Source organism: Notamacropus eugenii, chromosome 5, assembly GCF_028372415.1.
Source record: "Notamacropus eugenii isolate mMacEug1 chromosome 5, mMacEug1.pri_v2, whole genome shotgun sequence".
NCBI lineage: Eukaryota > Metazoa > Chordata > Mammalia > Diprotodontia > Macropodidae > Notamacropus > Notamacropus eugenii.
In genome coordinates this window covers 15392977-15414944 of record NC_092876.1, presented here as the reverse complement: position 1 = coordinate 15414944, position 21968 = coordinate 15392977, and the positions used below count along the sequence as shown (strand labels likewise).

Below are 21968 nucleotides of genomic sequence, written 5' to 3'. Positions count from 1 at the left end.
TAGAGTACGAGCCTTGGAGTCAGGAGAACCTGAGTTCAAAACTAGCCTCAGACACTGAACGTTACTAGCTGTGTGAGCTTGGGCAAGGCACTCAACCCCAATTACCTCACCTCTCCCATTCAAAAAAATAAAATAAAATCTCCTTTCCAAAGGTCTGCTCAGATCATCTTCCAGGTCTCCAGTGAAGCCCTTGAAGCCACTAGACCAGAACATGGAGGTGAGTGCCTGGTATACACTTTTTCTGAGCGGACTGAAGTAGATAATAGGGCTAGGGGTTGGGCACAGGATGTAGCAGAAGGAACAGCTGTCTCTGCAGACATATGTGCAAGTTGGTAAAACACCAGCTCACACTTACTCATCAGGAAGTTGGGAAATCAAGGCCTTGCTTCCATTTTTCCCAATCCTGCAACTTCTCCAAACTCCAGAGGGCCCAGCCCCTTCCTCGGGACAATACTTCTTTCACTCCTGTCCCATCTGTGGGTTCTTTCTGTACAAACTTTATTGTGGAGAGCACATTCAAAGAGGCACATTTAAGGAGAAGGTCCAGGTGAGAGACATGGCCTGACGGGACCAGGAAAGAAGATGGTGGGAGTAGGAGAATGGTGCTCAATTTCTATTGAATACAAATCAGTGGAAGGAACCGAGGATGTTTGAATAGACTAAACTCACTGATGATGAGTTGGACATGAGGACTACCTTCAAAGGTGAGAAGGGCTTTCAGAGGAAGCCCTAGGGTCCAGGTGTGTTCTGGAAGACCCCAGGTAAGAGAACCAGGACCAAGGTGGGGGAAGTTTGAGGGAAGCAGAATCCACTGAAGGTAAAGTCAGAGTTGTTCAATGATGAATCAGGTTGCCTTGTGTGGTAGTGAGCTCCTTGGCCCTGGAATTTCTTCATAGGGATGGTAAAAATCCACTCTACATTCTGACTGTCAGGAAGGACCAGAGCTCAGCTTCATCTCTCACTGACCACTGTCTTCTGGCTGAGGAACAATGACCCTTCTATATGCCACACCTGGGAGGACATAATCAACTCACCAGCAATGAATCTAAATATGAAGTTGAGCTGACCTGGCTGGGGTGAGTATTGCAGATGATCATCACCCCTGTACAAGAAGCCTGGCCCTAGGACTCCACTGATCATTGCCTTTGCCCATCCTAACCCATCCTCCACACAGCTGGCAAAGTAATTTTCCAAAATAAGAGGACTGACCACATCACCTCCTTACTCCATGAACACCCATGGCTCCCTGTTACCTCTAGGATAAAATAGAGACCACTGGTTATGGCTTCTAATACCTTTTACAATTGGGTTTCAAAGTATCTTTCTTACTTTGTGGTGCATAGCTCCCCTTCCTGTGCTGTAAAGTCTGGTCAAAGAAGTCCTTCTTTTCACACTGATCTCCATCTATTGTCTCCATGACTTTACAAAGATCATCTCCCATGGCTGTAATGTGCTCCTCTGGGCTTTGAACTCACTGACTCCTGCTCACACACCACTTGGGACAGAAAGTCTTTCCTGATTCACCAATGGCTAGTGCTCTCCCTCTCACACTAATGTGTATCTAACCATGTATAGATATTTATTTTGCATCAATTCTTTCAAAATTTATTCGGCATAAACCTACATGTGTGTATTTTGTCTCACCTAAGAGAATAGAGAACATCTCTGTCTTTGAATTACCCACACTTAGAAGCCTCCCAATACTAAATGATAAAGAAATGTTTGATGATGTACATCAGATAGGACCTGGGACCATCTGGCCTGTCATCATGCATGGGGGCTCATCATCCTTTACCACCTCTTTCATAGGACTCATAAGCACAATGACCCTGTTTTTTGCCCTGGAAAATAGGTGACGATCCTCCATTCGATGCATCCATTCAGTGTTCTGAGTCATAGGCTGAAGCTCTGGTCTTCAGACTCCCTTCTACCACTCCCATCCATTTCAGACTCCCTCCCTTCAGTGCCCCATTCTGCTCTCCCCTACTCTTGCTTTGTGCCCTCTGGAAACCCTGTTCTCTTGTTAAAAAATTGTCCTTCACATTGCAACTTTGATTTCTGCCCTGAAATCTTTGCAAACATATTTTTGTTTTGGCACATACTAATTTATATTCCCCCATCCCCATGGAGTGTAATCTCTGTGAGGTTCCAGACTTTCTCTTTTGTCTTTGTACTTCCAGCATGGGGCACACAGAAGGTCACATAGTAGGAGCTTCATAAATAGTCATAGGCTTTGAATTGGGACTTCTCTATCTGGAATTTGTCTGTCTCATGAGGCTCCTTAGTAGGACAGCCCTCGGTGATGATCTAAAGGGTCACAAAGACAGTCAGCTCTGCTCCCATAGAAATCCCCCAAGTCATGGGTCAACTGCAGAGATAGTTGTAATATTTGAGCAAGCTGCAAGCAGAGGAGCAAAGACTGTGACTCAACTTTCCTGGGCTAAGTATTACTGCCCTTTGGGTGACCTAAAGAAGATTCAGTAATGGGGATGTTTAGGTACTTGGAGACAGGCGAACCTATTGTGTACACTGAACTCCCACAATACATGGTTTCAGCTTCGCACTCTCACTGAACTTGGAGTCAGGAAGATGTGAATTTGAATCCTGCCTCAGATTTTTACTAACGTATGAACCTGTGCAAGTCATTTCACCCCTATCTGTCTCAGTTTCCTCATCTGTAAAGTGGAAAGAATATCAATAGTTATCTTGGTTGTTTAGATGAAATGAGACAATATATGTAAGATGCTTGATAAACATGAAAGTACTAAATGATGCTAGTGAGAATTATGTTGTTTCTTTATTATTACCAATAAAAAAAGAGGGCACAGTATGACTCACTCAGTAAGAGTACCAAACAGGGAGCAAACACAATGAGTGTGTGGGACTAAGTTTTGAGATGAGGTGACATGGGCACATTTAGACTTGGTGTCCAGTCTTGGTTCTTTCAAGGTGAAGCTTTCATGGTGAGCCTCTGGTTATTACCTGGGAAAATCTGGTATTTTTGGCCCTGGCCCCCTTCAGCCGTCTTCAATATTAGATATTCATCAGATTCCCTGGTCTTGCCTGGACTACATTTACCTTAAGACACCCTGATCCCCTCAGATTTTTTTTCTTTTTTATTACTTAATTAATGAATTTGTATTTAGTTGTGAACATTCAATTCCACAAGATTTTGAGGTCAACATTTTCTCTCCATCTCTCCTCTGAGCCCATCCCAAGAGATCATGTATTCTGATTACCCCTTTCCTCATTCTGGTTTCACTTCTATCATACCCCTCCTTTCTCTTAACCTCATCCTCTCTATTTTCTTGTAGAGCAAGATAAATTTCTATATCTCATTGCTTGTATGTCTTATTTCCCAGTTGCTTTTAAAAACAATTTTTACCATTCGTTTTTAAAACATTGAGCTCCAACTTCTCTCCCTTCCTCCCTCCACATCCATCCAGACTGACAAGGCAAGCAGTTTAATATAGATTATATATGTGTAGTAATGCAAAACACTTCCATAACAATATCATGTTGTGAAAGGCAAAGTATGTTTCCCTCCATCGCATCCTGAAGCCATTCATTCTGTTCTCTCATGTTACCCTGTCCCTTCTTAAAAGTCTTTACTTCTAATTACCCCCTCCTCCCGTTTTCCCTCCCCTTCTGTCATCCACCCCCTTATGCCTTTCCCCTTACTGTCCTGGAATGTAAGACAGATTTTCATGCAAAACTGAGTGTGCATGTTATTCACTGCTTAAGCCAAATCTGATGATATTAAGGTTGACTCTTTCTCTCTCACCTCCCCCCTCTTCCCCTCCATGGAAAAAGTTGTTGTTGTTGTTTTTTACCTCTTTTATGTGAGAGATAATTTTGTCCCATTCTATTTCTCCCTTTCTCTATCTCAAAATATATTCCTTTCTCACCCCTTAATTTAATTTTTGTAGATATCATCCCTACCTATTCAACACACCTAGTGTGCTCTGTCTCTATGTATATAATTACTCCAACTACCCTAATACTTTGAAAAATCTCAAGATTTACAAATATTATATTTCCATTTAGGAATGCAGACAGTTCAACTTTAGCTAATCCCTTATGATTTCTCTTTCCTGCTAACCATTTCATGTTTCTCTTGATTCTTGTGTTTGAAAGTCAAAATTTCTATTCAGCTCTAAACTTTTCAACAAGAATGGTTGAAATTTCTCTCTTTCATTGAATGTCCATTTTTCTCCCAAGGTATTGTACTCAGTTTTGTTGTGTAGGAGATTCTTGGTTTTAATCCTAGCTCCTCTAACCCCCAGAATGTAGAAGTTGTTAGATCTTGTCTTATCCTGTTTGTGTTTCCACAGTACTCGAATTGTTTCCTTCTGACTCACGCAATTTTTTCTCCTTCATCTGGAAGCTTTGGCATTTGGTTACAATATTACTGGGACCTTTTCTTCTGGGATCTCTTTCAGGAGGCAATAGGTGGATTCTTTCAATATCTGTTTTGCCCTCTGATTTTACAATATCAGGGCAATTTTCCTTGATACTTTCTTGAAAGATGATTTCTAGGCTCTTTTTTTTGTTATTACTATGGCTTTCAAGTAGTCCAAAAATTTTTAAATTATCTCTCCTAGATCTGTTTTCTGGGTCAGTTATTTTTCCAATCAGATATATCACATTGTTATTTTTCCTTCCTTTGCTTTTGTTTTGTAATTTCTTGTTTTTTTTTTTCATAAAGTCACTAACTTCCATCTGCTCTATTCTAATTTTTAAGGAATTATTTTTTTCAGTGAGGCTTTGGACTTCCTTTTCCATCTGGACAATTCTGTTTTTTAGGGCATTCTTCTCTTCATTGGCTTTTTAGATCTCTTTTGCCATTTGGGTTAGTCTACTTTTTAAGGTGTTATTTTCTTCAGCATTTTTTGGCCCTCCTTTATCAAACAGTTGGCTCATTATTCACTATTTTCTTGCATCACTCTCATTTATCTTCCCAATTTTTGCTATACTTCTCTTACTTGATTTTCAAAATCCTTTTTGAACTCTTCCATGCACTGAGACCAATTCATATTTTTCTTGGGGGCATTGAATGGAGGAGCTTTGACTTTGTTGTCTTCTGTTTGTATATTTTGGTCTTTCTTGTCACCAAAGCAAGATTCTATAGTCTGATTCTTTTTTCTGGTTTTTGCTCATTTCTCCAGCCATTTACTTGACTTTTCATCTCTTTCTTACGGTAGTTCTCTGCTTCAAGTGGGGGTGGAGGGTGTACTGTCAGTAGCTCAATCCCCCCAAATATGTAGGCCTAGAGCTCCAGAAACAGTGACTGTAATTCCCCTTGCCACTGCTACCCTTGTTCCTCCACATCTGCTCCTGCCCTGGAACTGGGGCCTGACCACTCCACACTCTCATATACATTGCATAGGTGTTTCCCCTGACCTTCCAATTTCTCCTTAGTGTTTTGGGGTCTTGAAGTCTGAAGACGCCCAGAGGTGGTGGTGATTCAGTTCCCCTCCCAAGATCTGCTTAGGTCCTGTCTGTGTTGTGTATGCAGGTGATGCTGGATGGGCCTCTGCTCCAAGTGGGGTACAATGGATCCTTCTTGTCGACCTTCCAGGCCATCTTGGGTTAGAGATTTGCTTCACTCAATCATTCTGTGCATTCTGAAGCTCCAGAATTTGTTTAGAGACATTTTTCACAGGTATTGGGCTGAGTTTCAGGGGACAGCTCTAGAAAGTGACTGCTTATACTCTCCCGTCTTGACTCCACCCCTATCCTCAGATCTAAGCATTGAAGAACCATCATCCCTCATTCATCACCATAAGAACGGAAATTGTGGGCCCTGAGATTAGGTGTGTAAGGCAGCAGAGCTGGCTACCACATCCTTAGCCAGTCTCTATTCCATCTAACTTTTCCCCTTTGCCCAGTTGAAGGTGGGCAGCCCAGGACAGAGCTGAAGACCCAGCATGGGACCCACAGTCACTTCTTTGATCTACATTGGTGAGTGTCCAGGGTCTGGCATGGGGAGGGAGCAATGTTGTGACAAGGACTTGGTTCCTGACACAGAAGGATAGGGAGAAGCCTAAGGAAGAGACAGAATCATTTGAAACAGAGCAGGAGCCCAGAATCTGCTCAAAAGATTCTTTCTTCATATTCTGACCAAAACAAAATTAGAGTTTCTTGGGCTTTGGTGAGAGTTTGGAATGGATCACTGTGGGCTGTAGGAGAGGCATACCTAACCTGAGATTCTCTTACAGGACTGTCTCTGGACTGGGCAGTGAGGGCACAGATGGGTAAGCTGTCCCCAACACTATTGCCTGCCTCCTTTTCTTTGTCCTAATTCATTCCAAATAGCCATCCCCATAATAATCAGGGAGGGAAATAAGACATTTGGATTTATGGATGAAATGACAGGTTGGGGATTCAAGATTCAGAGCTAAAAAAAAAAAATTGAAGTGAGAGAAATCTCTGGAACCCTGGACTTTGTTTCCATCTCAGGTCCCCTTCCTAGGCCTACTCTCTGGGCCATCTCGAGTCCTGTAGTCTCCAGGGGAGCAGACGTGATCCTACGGTGCCAGGGTTACCTGGGCAGTGACCGATTCCAGCTCTGGAAGGATGGAGAGCTCAGGGAGGAGCGAAATGCCTCCTGGCAACAGGCAGATTTTTTGCTCAGGAATGTGGATGACTGGAAAGATGCAAGAAGCTACAGCTGCCGCTTTGGGCAGGGACCCTTGTGGTCAGAGCTCAGTGAAGCTCTGGACTTGGTGGTAACAGGTGAGGCATTTCTGGTCTACAACCATGCCTGGTGAAAGGAAGCAAGGCCTGAGAGATGAGTCCAGACCCCTCTCTCTGGAGTCACCTACAACCCTGAGGATTGACTATCTATTTCCCCTTACCAACCCCACCTCCCCAGGTTCAAGGAACTCCTGGCTTACCAGCTCACATTTTAGGAGGAATGATAGGTTTGAAAAATCTTTCCCCTAAGTAAACCTATGAGGAGGGCACATGTCTCACAATTTCCCTTTTAGAGATGGGAAAACTGAGACTTAGAGAAGAGGTAAAGTGACTTGAAGTAATTTAGTCCTTTACTGTCATGGCCTAGATTTGAACCCATAACACTCCCCACCAAATCCATAGATATTTCTATATCTGATGACCCAGTGATGAGATCTGGGCTGCTCCTCTCTCTGAAGACACACAGAATTTGGGAGAAGGGGTGCACCCTTCTGATGCTCCCTTTGCTCAACACACTTTACTCAGATTGATTTTCCTGTCCTTAAAGAAGCAGACAGAAACACGTCCAATTGTTTCTGTAATTGCCATGTGATTCAATCACCTCTCTCTGCACCCCATCTTTCCACCTTTGCTCACACAGTTTCCCCTGCCTGGGATAGCCTTCCCACCTTCATCCATCATATCCTCCACATCCTCAAAGCCCAGGTCAGATTCTGGCTGCTTCAGAATGCTATCTCTGATTGTATCAAGTATCAAAGCCTGGGGTATTGGGCTACCTAGCATGGTACCTACACCTCCCTTGTATTCCTGCTCCAGTACTGATTTCCCTTCCACCACCCAGGTTGCAGTCCATCTGACCTCATTTAGAAGACTGTCTGTTGAAGGGGGAAGGATCCTGAGATCCAGAGCTTGTGGTATAGAATCAGATGCCTGCCCCATCATGTCCTAGCTGGTTGACAGTGGGCAAGTCCTTGACCTTTTGTGGACCTCAGTTCCCTTTTTCATGACATGAATTTCATGAGTTGAATTACCTAGTGAGGTCATTTGAGCTCAAACCTTTGTGATCCCTGAGACTATTAGCTCCCTGAGGGCAGCACAGGTGGAATCTTTCATAAACCATCAATGAGCAGGAGGTACCTGATGTATAGGTAAAGACTGAGGGCAGCAGAGCTAGGCTAAAGCAAGTTACTAACAAAGCTATGAAGAAGGAGCTCCCTCACTCTTCTGCCAGCCAAGCTTTGATTTTATTGAGGAGTGGACAGAGGTGACAGGACAGAGACCTGGCACCATGTGAGTAGGGCCCTGGATCCAATCAGGGTATCACTCTAACCTCCCCATGTGTGGGGTTATTGGAAGGACAGAGCTTTGCAAATCTCAGAGCTTAACAGAAAGGTCTGAATTTGCCAGGGGTGGTGCCTCAGGATCATGCCTCAGTGCAGTAGGCCCGGATGGGAGGGACTGAGCTGGGCCTCTTGGAGAAGGTGAGAAAAAGGGCATATGGGGGGAATCATCTTACTCTGCCCATGTCCTTTCTTCTCTCATCTCTCTGTATATTCACAAGTTATCTTTCTGAGGGAGATCCAGAAGCCCAGTTACCCAGCCATGAGCAGACCTAGCTCCCCTTTCTTGGTTGTCTTTCAGGGAGTGATTTGAGGAGACTTGGAGGGAGAGAGCAGGTCCAAAACTTTCTTTCTCCTTTCATAGGAATCTTCCCCAAACCCTCCATTTCAGCCTCGCATGGCTCTCCATTATACCCAGGAGCAACAGCAACCATCAGGTGTGACATGTCAGGACAGGCATCCTCTCAGGACTACAGTTTTGCCTTGCTGGAGGCCAAGAGCCTGGAGCCCTTGCAGCAACAGAGCACTGCCTGGACCTGGGTTGATTTTTCACTTCCATCTGTGAGACTTGAGGACATGGGGAGCTACAGCTGTATTTACTACAAGAACAAAGTGCCCTACAGTGGGTCCCATCCCAGCAATACCCTGGAGCTGACTGTGCTAGGTGACTAGAAATGGGAACCCACAACTCTTGATTCCATCCCCTACACACAGGCCCATAGAGTGATGGGAAAAATATAAAATCCTGGAAATTTTGAAGGCATGGTTTGGGGAGAGGCTGGAGGAGACCCTGGGACCCTCTCCTGTTCTTCATAAACTCAGCCTTGAGCCCCAGGATAGTAGGGCAGGCCCAGACAGAAAATGAGAATAGGGGCAAGATTGTTGTTGCCCCTCACATTAATGGATTAGAGGAGGAGCCCCAGAATTGACATCTGCCTTTGACATTTATTTCCCCTTTACCCACAGGACAACTCCCTAAGCCCACTCTGTGGGCCCAACCTGGCCTTGTGGTGGCCCCAGGGACCAACATCACCCTCTGGTGCTCAAGGCCCAAGCTGTCCTCCCTTGCAGAGGTGACTTTCACTCTGTGGAAGGTTTTAACCCATGGGCACTTACAGCAGCAGACCTCATCAGGTCTCTGGACTAGTTTCATCCTTCCATCCGTGAGACCCAAGGATGCTGGGAGCTACAGCTGCACTTATAGGGAAAAGATAGCATCTTTTAGAGGTTCAATGTACAGTGATTACCTGGAATTGGTCGTTACAGGTGAGGGGTGGGACCCAGAATAACTCTAAGAATGATCACTCTGTTTTTTGTCAAGATATGCATGAAGGCCTGGTGTCTACCCAGTCAGCTCTGCCTTGGGGTCTGGCAGGACTATGGGAACTTGGAAGAGATGAGGTATTTCTATTGTCATCTAGAATCTAGGGCAGAAAGGTGATGGTGGGGACTGAATGGTGGGAGTTAGAAGAGACATAGAGACACAGAGCTAAAATGGACCTTGGAGATTCTTGAGGCCAAACTCACATTTTTGTTGTTGTGCAGATTTTCCCAACTCCTTGTAGCACCATTGGGATTTTCCTGGCAGAGACACTAGAGGAATAGTTTGCCATTTTCTTCTCTAGCTCATTTTAAAGAAGTCAAACCCTCCCATTGGCAAAGAGTAAAGTGAGACACACAAAAAATGAGTGACTAAGCCTTCTCTCTCCCGAACCATGATCTGAGCCCTGCTTTTAAGCTGAGCCCCAGTTCTGTCTTAGATAGCCCAGATAGGGGTATGATCTTCCCTTCCAAGAATCATCAGATGCAGGAGACTTTAGGTTGCATGAGCTCCTTCAAATGCGAAAGTGTCCTTAGATGCCTGAGTTGCTGGAGCAGGAAAGGGTTGAGAGATCTTTCAGTTTACCCTCCTCATTTACAGAGAAGATAAATGAGGTTTAGACAGTTCTAGTGAATGGACCATGATCACCAAGGCAGAGCAGGGACTTGACCCCACTATCCTGACTCCCAGCCTCCTGTTCTCCCTCTCCCAGGATCTCTCCCCAAGCCTTCTCTCTCAGCCCTCCCAGCTGTTGTGGTGGAGCCTGGGATTCATGTGACTCTCCAGTGTCGACAGCCCCCTCAGACATTCCTCAGTGGCCTGACATTCACTCTGCTGAAGATGGGAAGCCCTCAGCCCTTGCAGAGGCAGAGCCCAGCTGGGACCTCGGCTGACTTTCTTCTCCTCTCTGTGAGGGGGCAGGATTCTGGCAGCTACCGCTGTTTCTACCATAGGAGGATGGCTCCATATGAAGTGTCTGAAGCCAGTGAGGTCCTCGAGATCTGGGTGACAGGTGAGGGTGTGTCCAGTCCCTTAAGGTATAAAGTAGAACATTGGGAATCAGTATTAATAGACAGCCTAGGAAGGATGTATTGTTTGGGTCTCTTTTTAGTATCAAGCCATATAACCTGTGGAGTCCACCCCTATGTATTTAGAAGGCACAGGTGGAAGCATAGGCCAGCTCAAGAGCTACTCCAAACTCAAGGTATAAGGAGTAAGAGAGGAACAGCCTCCTTGTGTGTTAGTAAACCCAGAAAATATTCCAAGTTTGGTGGCACTCATCGCTCTGAAGGGAAGGAGACTTTGCAAAAGGAATGAGCAAGGAGTTGTAGCTGAGGACCAGAGGTTCTTCAGGTCCTTTCTATCTCCTGCCTCCCCAACCCCACTGTAGAAGGGGCCCTTGAGGGTCTTTGGCCTCTGCTTGGTTTTCCAGATGCACTCCTCAAGCCTTCCCTCTCAGCCTTGCCTGGGCACGAGGTTGCTTCAGGGTCCAATGTGATCCTCCTGTGTCAGGGGCTTCCATGGAGTTCTAGGTTTATTCTGTACAAGGAGGGAATCATGACTGCCATTCAAGATGAGGCCCACTTCCTTTTGACACATGTGACCCCCAAGCACTCTGGCAATTACAGCTGCAGCTATCAGCCTGGCACCACTGGAAGCCTCAGGACACGAGAAAGTGACCCTCTTGAAATTAGAGTGACAGGTGAGAGGAAGAAACCCACAAGAATTACTGGAGGTGCTAATAATCACTCTGTCCCTGAGCCCCTACAAGAAGATGAAACCAAGACCTGGGTTCTTGGCAAGAGACACAGGATGAGACAATGGAGACTTTGACACTGTTCTCAATTCCAGGCCCACAGGGACCAAGGGTGTGGGCTAAGATATAACTTTCTTCCCATCCTTCCCTACACCTCACCTATCTCCATCCTGCTTTGACAATTTCTCATCCTAATTCTAAAGGATGAATCTTCTCTGAGCAGCATTTGTGCCAAACGGGGGAACACTGTGAGTGATGGGTGGAGGGAAAATTCAGGGATAATCACAGGTAAAAGGTGGAAGTCCTCTCAAGAGAATGATTGATGAGGAGTCTTCTCTCTCCCCAACTCCTGTTTCAGTGCCCAGTAACATTCTCCTCATAGCCCTCAGCTGTGTCTCCTTCCTCCTTATCTGCCTTCTCCTGTTGGCATTTCTCTGCCATCGTTCCATCCCTATCGGTGAGTGAGGGTGAAGAGGGGAGAGGGTGAAGCCTCTTTTCCTGCATTGTCTCCTTCTGGCACTTCCCTGATGTTATTTTCTTTCCCATGTTTCCCTCATCAGGGTCCTTGCATAGAGAAGGCCTTAGGAGGTAAGAAGACTCAGCTCCTACAGTAATAATCCCTTATTTCTTCCATCTTATGTATCCCTTGCTCCTCTGTACTGAATAGAGCTCCTGTTGGGGAGAAAACACTCAAACCAGCTGCAGAGTGACCTATATCCTCTGGTGCTATTTCCTCCCCCTCTCCCTACAGAGTCTTCTGCTGCCCTTGTCTTCCTCAGGGTGTCTGTCAGCCCCATCACCCAGAGGCCCCCACAGATGAGCCACTATGTAAGTTATGTGATTGGGAAGGGACCAGGGAAAGGCATCATGCTCTGAGATATCTGAGATTTTTAAGCAGGATGAAGGTAATGGTCTTGGGAGCTGGGGGAATGATAGAATCTTTCCTCTACCTCAGATACAGAAGTGGCGAGAGGCACACCAAGGGAACCATCGGTGAGTTATTTCTGTCCTGTCCTCTACCTGGAGGAGGAGGCTGTCTTGTTCTTGACCCCTACCTTTAACCACAAACTATGGGCATAGTGTTGGACCATTTCTAAGTGACTTATTTATTAATTCTTCTCCTCTCCCAAGGCAAGGGTTATCTGTTGTGGATCCCTGAATTTGTTTGGGGTCATTTTTTTAAAAATTTCAATAACTGTATATTCAAATAATATTGAAATATTATTTCCTTACCTTGATAATCCTATGGAGTTCATCTCATCTAATTAAAGACATGAAATTGAGAAGACATCCATGGGTTTCACCAGACAGGCTGCTGAAGCTTTCATGAGACGTGAAAATATTAGGAACTCCTGTTCCAGTATCATTCACTCTTCCCTCACCCTTGTATTTCTCCTTCAGGTTCACATGGCTGAAGACCTTGAAGGAGTGACCTATGCTCATCTGAATAAAAGAACCTTGAATAAGAGGCAAGAAGACCCCAAGGAAAATTCCACAGAGCCCACAGTCTATGCCACTATCTCCTTAGACTGAGAGTTTGGGTACTTTTCAACAGGAAATTCTCTCCCTTCTCCTGACCCTATTGTATCAGTCCACTAGTATGTTTCATCATATTCCCAACCCTGAAGAGCCGTGATGCCTACTGGAGATATCCATTTTGGTCTAGAGTTGTACCCACCAGCTGCATCTGTCCTTGAAGATGATAGACATATAAGATGTATATACAGTAGAAAGGGAGGAGGTAAGAAACTCAGAGAGAAAGCCAGTAACATTTGTGGGAACCAGGAAAAAGTCTCCTGCACTGGGATTGGAGTTGAATTTTAAAGGAAACCAGAGAAAACAGGGGGCAGGTTGGAGGAAGGATAACATTTCAGGAATGCAGGACAATCACTAAAAAAGTCTGGAGCTAAGAAACTCTTTGTGTAAAGACAAAAAATAACGAGCCAATGTGGCTGGCTCATGGAGTGAGAGGAAAGAAATAAAGTGTAAGAAGCCTGGAAAAGTATGAAGGCACTCAGGCTCAAACCCTCCACTTAAAAGAAGAAGAAAGAGAGACAGACAGACAGACAGACAGACTTGTAACAAATAAGGAGAGTTAAGTAAAATGCTTCCACATAGTGGTCAGGATGAAAATATATGTTTTTGTACTTTGGGTCTGTTACCTCTCAGTCAAGCCATGAGCACTACATTTCATCAGAGCTACTCTGAAGTCATGGTTGCTTGTTACATTGTTCAGAAGTCTTAAATCTTGTGATTTTTTTTCTTTTACAATATTTTCCTTGCATAAATTGTCTTTCTGGTTACACTCCCATTACTCTGCATCAGTTCATATTATCCAAGGTTCTCTGAAATCATCTAATTTTCAGTTTTATGTGGTGCAATATTATTTTTCATTTCTTGCTGGTGCTGCCATCCCCTCATTGTCTAAAAGATAATCGAGAATAGCCCCATAGGTTCTTGGTCTTTTTTTTCCTCCTTTCAATTCCTTCTTCAGTAGGAGTAAAATAGGCTTACTACTGAATATATTTGCTCCTTCCTATTATTCTCCTCATCCCACCCCAATCCCTGCTTATTTCTCTATTGTTTGTTCTGTTTTGACGCAAAATTATTTATGCGCATGTATTTAATCCTTACTTGTACACTTTAGATGGAAGTGAGGTTCATTTGCTGTGCACTCCCCCGCTTCTTTCTGTGTTTGAATACTCTTTCCTCATGCACTTCAAATATGAGAAACAACAATCCCTTCCTTCCTCATGTCTACACTAATATATTCCTTCTACCCTTCCCTTCTATTGTGACTCTCAAAACCATTAAAACAATATGCGTCCAAATCCTGTGATTTCTTATTTATTTGAATTCATTAAGCTGCTGAAGTGGCACTTCTTTCTTTCCTTCCTGTTTTAATGTAACAGAAGGTAGACTAGCAACTTTGCCTCAGTTCCCCCAAAACCTCTTCCATAATGATCAAGAAAATGTGTCAAACCACAGCCTGAGAAATAAAACCCAGAAAAATCACAGAGGACCATTTTTTCCAGTATGATAATCATGAAATATTAGCACTCTATAACCATTATCAAGCCCCTTCCAATTATTTAAGTAAATATCCAGGTTTCTCTACACTCTTGAGTTGCAACTCAAATGCTGTTATTATTTTTGAGTGTGTGTGTGTGTTTGTGTGTGTGTGTATGTGTTTGCCTTATTCCATTAAAGTCCCACCATACACACCTTTTCCTTTATAGGAATATGCTCAGCTTTACAAAGTAATTCAGAGTTGTAAGGTTAGACATTTTTTGAGTAATTTATCTGTAAATCTACTCTCATTTAGTTGAAGCTTCTAGGTCTTTTGTGACCCAAAATTTTATTCCTTGGCATTTCAAAATCTTCTTTATTTCCTTTTTTATGTCATATTTATTTAATTTTTAATTTATAGAATGGAATAGGCATTTCTATAACAGTATAATAAAATGCGATTGCGCATAAAACTGAAAGTTTATCACGTAAAATTTATTTTTCCTTTTAAACGTATAATAAAGTTATCATGTTAATTTTTTCCCTTTATTTCCCTCCCCATCCCAAAATGGTTATTATAGGACAGAAATATGCATATATGTATACACATGCATAAAATCATTCTATACATACTTCTTTTATGAGTTCTTTTTCTGGATACAGATAGTGTCTTTCTTCATACGGAAATAATAATGGAAAGTTGAATTGTTTTTATACAATACTGCTCTTTCCATATGCAATTTTCCCTTGACTTTGCTCATTTCACTCTTCATTGTTTTATTCAAGTCTTTCCAGGTTTTTCTAGAATCACTGAGTTCATTATTTCTTATAGCACAGTAGTATTCCATAACAATCATACACCACAACTGTTCGTTCATTCCCATACAAATTACATCTATCTATCTATCTATCTAATTATCTATCTATCTATCTATCTATCTATCTATCTATCTATCTATCTATGTAGATATAGATATCTATATCTATCTATCTATGGTGTGTATATATGTATATATGTACATGTGCATGCAACTATATATGTAAATGTGCATATATACATATTTATATATACACACATACATATATACACAAACACATACACACACATGTGCATACATGTATACATGCATGTGTATTCTAACACATGTGTACTTGTGTGTATGTGCATATACATACATATCTATATCTATATATGCAGGCATACATATGCAATTTCATGTTGGTCAGTGTTGTTTTGGGATTGTTTATCTTTCTCAAATGAGTTTTCTAGCTGAGGCTCTGGGGCTTGCTGTGATTGTGCAGTGGGATAGTCAGACCTGCTTGGTCTTACCCAGGTACCCTGAGTTTCTTCACTGACTTTTACTTCTTAGGGTAAAGCTTCTTTGGATATTTGAGTTTCAGAGGATTATATATGAAAATATTATAATATCTCAGTACAGAGTTCTAGGGGCATGTGATCACTTAGAAACCTCAGCTGCTTGCCTATACGATACTAAATTCTGCATTTTCCTAGAGTTCCAAGGTCTCTATCCTGAGGTATTTGGCACTCTTGGGCTTCCTGGGGTGAAGTTTTCTATTTCTGCACTCTCTGGACACTAATGCTTTTGGTCTGCGAATGTCTCTGACTTGATTTCTTTGTGCTATTAGTCAGTCATGACATTGTTTAAGGACCTATGTAGCAAAGAACTGTGATAAGTACTGACGATACAAATTCCAAAGAGAAATACAGTCCACTCAAAGAATGTACGATGCAACCATGGAAGAAAACAGAAAAGGAAACTGAAAGCATGGGACAAGGTAAAGGCAGTTTGCTGAGGACTCTGCAGCAGCAAATTGGGTTCTAGTCCAAGGAGTGGAAGCTAGTGGGAAATGAAGGAATGGCAAGTCTGGAAACTCTCTTTAAATAGAGATTTGAGGAGGAGTTTGTTGCTCTGCCTTTCAGCCTTCTGATCAAAGGGGAAAAGAGCAGAATACTGGTGTGTAATTATTACCCAAACAGATGCAGTCTTGCAGGATGATCAGTTTCCTTATGAGGAGTTTTCCTGTGCATCTGATCCGAGGAGAGAAAGATAGTACTAGGAGGATTCTGGCTTCTTTGCCTGTATTGGTGCTGGTTTTTTTGCCATCCATTTTTCCAATTGCTGTGGAATTCTGGTGGCCTTTTTCTTTGTTCAGAAGATAGGTAATATTTTGGATTTGATCAAAGCAAAGGTGAAACATTCAGCCTTTACTAAAGTACAGACACTTCATTGAATAGCTAGTAAATAATTGAAGGCCATGTGGTTCTGCAACTTTAATTTTCTAACTTCACTTTGTTCTGTTGGTAACAGTTTGGTATTACTGACAAATTCATTCATGAGCATCAGTATGTCAAAAGATGTCAATGTAATTAGCTGTCACCCTGTTTAAAGAGAAAAATGGTAAGGGGACAGGAGGCCAATGTTCAAAGGAGAAGGGAGATCATTTCTTTCATGAGGTGAGGTTAGACAAAATACCCAGAGCTAACAGATGGGGTTGTTTGTGGAGCATCCAGGAGACTGGTATTACTGGATCAAAGAGTCCTTGTAGAGCAGTGGATGCAAGATATCAAAAAGTCATGAACTGTTCCAAATTGACCTCCAAACAATTATAAAATAATGCCTCAAACTGGAATGGACTTCTGAGGGAGCCAACATGATGGAATAAGTGGTAAACTGCCATAACTCTCCCATATCAACCTCCAAACAACCATAAAATATCAGCCCAAACCACATCCTAAATAGCAGAACAAGCCAAAAAAATGGGGTGAAACAATCTATGAGTCTAAGAAACTTTGAAGATTGGCAGGAATAATCTGTCTCAGGTAGAAAGGGAGCACAGTCCAGGACAGGAAACATCCCAGTAAGCCAACAGCAAGTCCTGCCTCAGTAAAACAATGGTAGATCCTTAGCCACAGTGCCATGGAGCAGGCAAATGTCAACACCATAACCCTGCATGTACTTCAGCATACAAAGGGGAATGAATAGACTCTAGCTCTGAGAATCACCACATGATATTGCATAGCCCCAGGTAAAGAGGCAAAATGCATCTGCCCAGGGAAACACAGATACACCCCCAACAGCCTCAGTATACCCTATACACCCCCACTAGGACCCCAGCCTAGCAACAAGTAAGGTTCCAGACCTATACAGACTCCAGCAGCACCAATACCTGCCAACTCCACCCTCTTACTATAGGACCAGACACAAGGTTCTCCTGTGAACCTCAGGGCAACATCAGTGTAGCACCAGAGAGAACCAGCACCTGAATTCCCTGGCACAAGAAGGCTGAGACAGCCCTTCCATTATAGGAGGAAAGTTCAAATTATAAGAGAGAAAAAAGGTCAATAACATTAGCACAAAACAAAAACAAACAAAAAAAAATCAGACCACAGAAGGTTAGTAGTGAGAGGAAAGATCAAGACAGAAAGTCAGAAGAGGACATCAATGTCAAAACAACAAAGGGCAAAACATCAAAGAAAAGTGGGAAATTGTGTCAAGCCTGGAAAGAACTCATGAAAGAACTCAAAAAGGAACTTAAATCATATAAGTGAGGAAGAAAAAAAATTGGTGAAAAAATGACAATGATGCAATAGAATTGTGAAAAGAGTCAACAGCTTGGAAAAAGAAAACAACTGTTTAAAAAAGTAGAATTGACCTAATGGAAAGGGAAATACAATAATCCACTGAAGAAAACAACTCCTCAAAGACCAGATTTGGCCAAATAGAAAAGAAAAAACGAAAGCTAATTGCAGAAAACAAATTCCTAAATGTCAGAAATGGGCAAGTGGAACCTAATGGTTATATGAAATATCAAAATTCAAGCAAAGAAATTAAAAAGAATGGGAAAAAAAACAAGGAAGAACATGTAAAATACCACATTGTAAAAACCACTGATTTGGAAAACAGGTAAGATTCATAAGACTACCTGAAAGTCATAATCAAAAGGGGGACCTGGACAGCATCTTTTAAAAAGTTATCATGGAAAACTGCTCTGGAGGGGTGGAGCCAAGATGGCGGAGTATAAGGATGGATCTGTAGAAGCTACACCCCACAGCCCATAAAATACCTGCAAAAAATGGCTCTAAAAAAATTCTAGAGCAATAGAAGCCACAAAACAACAGAATTGAAAGATACTCAGCCCAAGGCAGCATTGAAAGCCAACAGATAAGGTCTATCACACCAGTCTCAGAGGACAGTGCAGTCCAGCCTTGGCTGTGCAGCAGGGCAGGGACAGGATGAGAATAGGTTTCAGGGCACCACCAGCTGTGGCTTCCTGATTCTTCAAACCTCAAATTCCAAAGACAGTTTCAAAAGTCAGTGAGGAATCTCTTTCCCCTGGGTGAAAAGGGAGCAGAGTCCTCCTTTAACCTGGTTCCAGCAAGCTGCAGCAGCATCCACTTTTGGAACCCATGTCTTAAGAACCTGGGGGAATTGAGCAGCTGATCTGAATCTCAGCACTGACTGGTGGTTCTTTGGTGAGGAGTAGCACTGGTGTGGTGGAGCTGGTGGAGGATCTGGAAAAGGAATTCTACACACAGAACTTAGGCAGAAAAGCTTGTGGTTGCTCCCAGAACACAGGGCAGACCAAGAGAGGAGTAAATTTCTCTTCATTGATTGTGCCACCTTGGAGGAACTGAGAACTTACAAGTCCCAAGAGTATACCCTCTTCTTGACAAAGGACTCAAATGTTAAGTAACTGTCTGGGAAAATGCCCAAGAAAGGGGAAAAAATAACACTATAGAAGGTTTTTTTCTTGATGAACAGGAACTTTCTTCCATTCTTTCAAATGAGGAAGAAAAATTCATACCATCAGAGAAAGACAACAAAGTCAAGGCTTCTGTATCCAAAAACCTACAAAATGAATATGCAATGGTCTCAGGCCACAGGAGAGTTCAAAAAAAAATGTTGAAAATCAAATAAGAGAGGGGAAGGAAAAATTGGGAAGAGAAATGAGAGTGACACAAGAAAATCATGAAAAACAAGTCAACAGTCTGCTAAAGGAGAACCCAAACATGCTGAAGAAAACTGCATCTTTAAAAGTAGACTACCTCAAATGGCAAAAGAGGCCCAAAAAATCAATGAGGAGAAGAACAATTTAAAAAGCATAATTAGCCAAATGGAAAAGGAGGTTCAAAATCTCATTGAAGAAAAGAGTTCTTTAAAAATTAGAATAGAGAAGATGGAAAGTAATGACTTTATAAGAACAAAGAAATTACAAAACAAAACCAAAAGAATGAGAAAATAGAAGACAATGTGAAATATCTCACTGGAAAAACAACTGACATGGAAAATAGACCCAGGAGAGACAGGTTAAAAATTATGGGACTGCATGAAAGCCATGATCGAAAAATGAGCCTAGGCGTCATCTTTCACGAAATTATTAAGAGAAACTGCCCTAAAATGCTAGAACCAGAGGATGAAATAGAAATGGAAATAATCCACTGCTCACCTCCTGACAGAGATCCAAAAAGAAAAACTCCTGGGAATATTGTAGCCAAATTTCAGAATTCCCAGGTCAAGGATAAAATATGGCAGACAGTCAGAAAGAAACAATTTGAGTACTGTAGGAATACAAAAAGCATAACACAAGATCTAGCAGCCTCTACCTTAAAGGATCAAAGAGCTTGGAATAGGATATTCCAGAAGTCAAAGGAACTAGGATTAAAACCAAGAATCACCTAACTGGCAAAAATGAGTGTAATACTTCAGGAGAAAAGTGGTCATTCAATGATACAGAAGACTTTCAAGCATTCTTGATGAGAGGACTAGAGCTTTATAGAAAAGGTAAACAGAAAAGAGCAATCATAAGGAACATACTAAAATTGAACTGTTTACATTCTTACATGGAAAGATAATACTTTAAATCTTGAAAATTTTCTCATTATTTGGGTGGTTGGAAGAATTATACACACACACACAGTGTATGGGTGTGTATGTGTGTGTGTGTGTATAGAAAGTGGGTACAAGGTGAATTATATAGGAAAGAATGATATTCAACAAAATAAAATTATGCGGTAAGAGAAATATATTGGGAGAAGAAAGGGAGAAATGGAATGGGCAAATTATCTCTTAGAAAAGAAATAAGAAAAAGGTTTTTCAATGGAGTGGAAAAACGGGGAGGTGAGAGGGGAAAAAGTGAGGCTTACTCTCATCCCATTTACCTTAAGGAGGGAATAATATGCACACTCAATTTGGCATGAAGATCTCTCTTACATTACACGAAAGTAGGGGAGAAAGGGAGTAGTAGGGTGGGGGAATGACCGAAGAGAAAGCAAATGGAAGGAGAGAGTAATTAGAAGTAAATACTTTAGGGGAGGGACAAGGTCTAAAGGCAGAATAAAATAAATAGAGGGCAAGATAGGATGTAGGGAAATATAATTAATCTTTCACAACATGACTATTATGGAAATCTTTAGTAAAACTACACATATATAGGCTATATTGAATCACTTGCCTTCTCAGTGAGGATGGGTGGGGAGAGAGGAAGGGAGAGAAATTGGGACTTAAAGTTTAGGAATAAATACTGAGAATTGATTGTGTATGCAACTGGGAAATAAGAAATACAGATAATTGGTTATAGAAATCTATCTTACCCAACAAGAAAATAGAGAAGATGGAGATAAGTGAAGGGAGCAGTGTGATTGAAGGGAGGGCCAATTAGGGGAAGGGGCAATCAGAATGCAAGTTGTTTTGGGGTGAGGAAGGGGAGAGATGGGTACAAAATTTGGAACTCAAAATCTTGTGGAAATGAATGTCGAAAACTAAAATTAGTAAATAAATGAAAATTTTAAATAAAGAACAAGAAAGCAAGAGGGGCTCATCAATCTGAGAACGTCTGAACCAAATGTTGGATTAGATTTTTTATTCTTATTTTTATTCATTTATTTTGTTTTCAGCATTCATTTCCACAAAATTATGAGTTCCAAATTTTCTCCCCAAATCTTACCTAACCCCACCTCAAAATGCCTTTCATTCTGATTGCCCCTTCCACCAATGTACCTTCCCTTCTAACACCTCTTCCTTCCCTTATCCCCATATTCTCTCTTGTCCTATAGGGCAAGATAAACTTCTATACCTCTTTACATGTATCTCTTATTTCCCAGTTGTACAGAAAAACAATTCTAAACTTTCGTTCCTAAAACTTTGAGTTCCAACTTCTCTTCCTTCCTCCCTCTCCACCCATCCCCACTGAGAAGGCATGCAATTCAATATAGGCTATATATGTGATACAGCCCAGGCTGAACTAGGCTCCACTCCACGTCTGGTGCGACAGACCTTTCCTATCAACCTTCCAGGTCACCCCGGGCTGGAAATCTCCTCCACTCCATCTTTCTGTAGTTTCTGCCTCTCTAGAATTTGTTGAGAGTTTTTCTGTACAGGTATTTTATGAGCTGTAGGGGAAGAGCTAGAATATGTCTGTCTTTGTACTCTGCCATCCTAGCTCTGCCCTTGGAGTTGAATTTAATGGAATACCATTATGCTGTAAGAAATGATGAAGAGGATTGTTTCAGAGAAAAAAGAGAAGACTAATATGAACTGATGCCAAGTGAATTGAGTAGAACAAATAGAATAATTTATAAAGTAACAACAACATGAAGAAAAATGTTTTTTAAAGACTTAATAATTTTGATCAATATAGTAATTAATGAGGATTCCAGAGGACTAGCGCTGAAACATGCCACTCATGTCCTGAGGGAAAGGATGAATTCAGGGAGCAGAATGATACCTATGTTTTTATGTGACCAATGTGAGATTGTGTTTTGCTTGACTGCATATTTCTTACGAAATTTTTATTTTTCTTTTTCCAATGGGAGGAATACAAG

At 42.0% G+C, this 21968-nt stretch overlaps 1 protein-coding gene across 8 annotated transcripts; it reads left to right on the top strand.

Moving 5' to 3' along the window:
* Positions 1-337: 337 nt before the first annotated feature.
* LOC140503506 (immunoglobulin superfamily member 1-like) lies at positions 338-14133 on the top strand. Of its 8 annotated transcripts, none has more exons than XM_072607562.1 (14): positions 338-547; positions 933-1076; positions 5519-5964; positions 6222-6257; positions 6463-6738; positions 8404-8703; positions 9006-9305; positions 10073-10372; positions 10793-11062; positions 11475-11573; positions 11677-11704; positions 11868-11944; positions 12072-12109; positions 12518-14133. In XM_072607562.1, the coding sequence occupies exons 3-14, from the start codon at positions 5931-5933 to the stop codon at positions 12647-12649; spliced, it is 1890 nt and encodes a 629-aa protein (XP_072463663.1). In that variant the 5' UTR covers positions 338-547; positions 933-1076; positions 5519-5930; the 3' UTR covers positions 12650-14133. The 8 variants fall into 8 exon arrangements, with proteins under 8 accessions (XP_072463663.1, XP_072463662.1, XP_072463660.1 ...); XM_072607561.1 differs by having other exon boundaries at positions 897-1076; XM_072607559.1 differs by having other exon boundaries at positions 338-704.
* The last annotated feature ends 7835 nt before the right edge of the window (positions 14134-21968 follow it).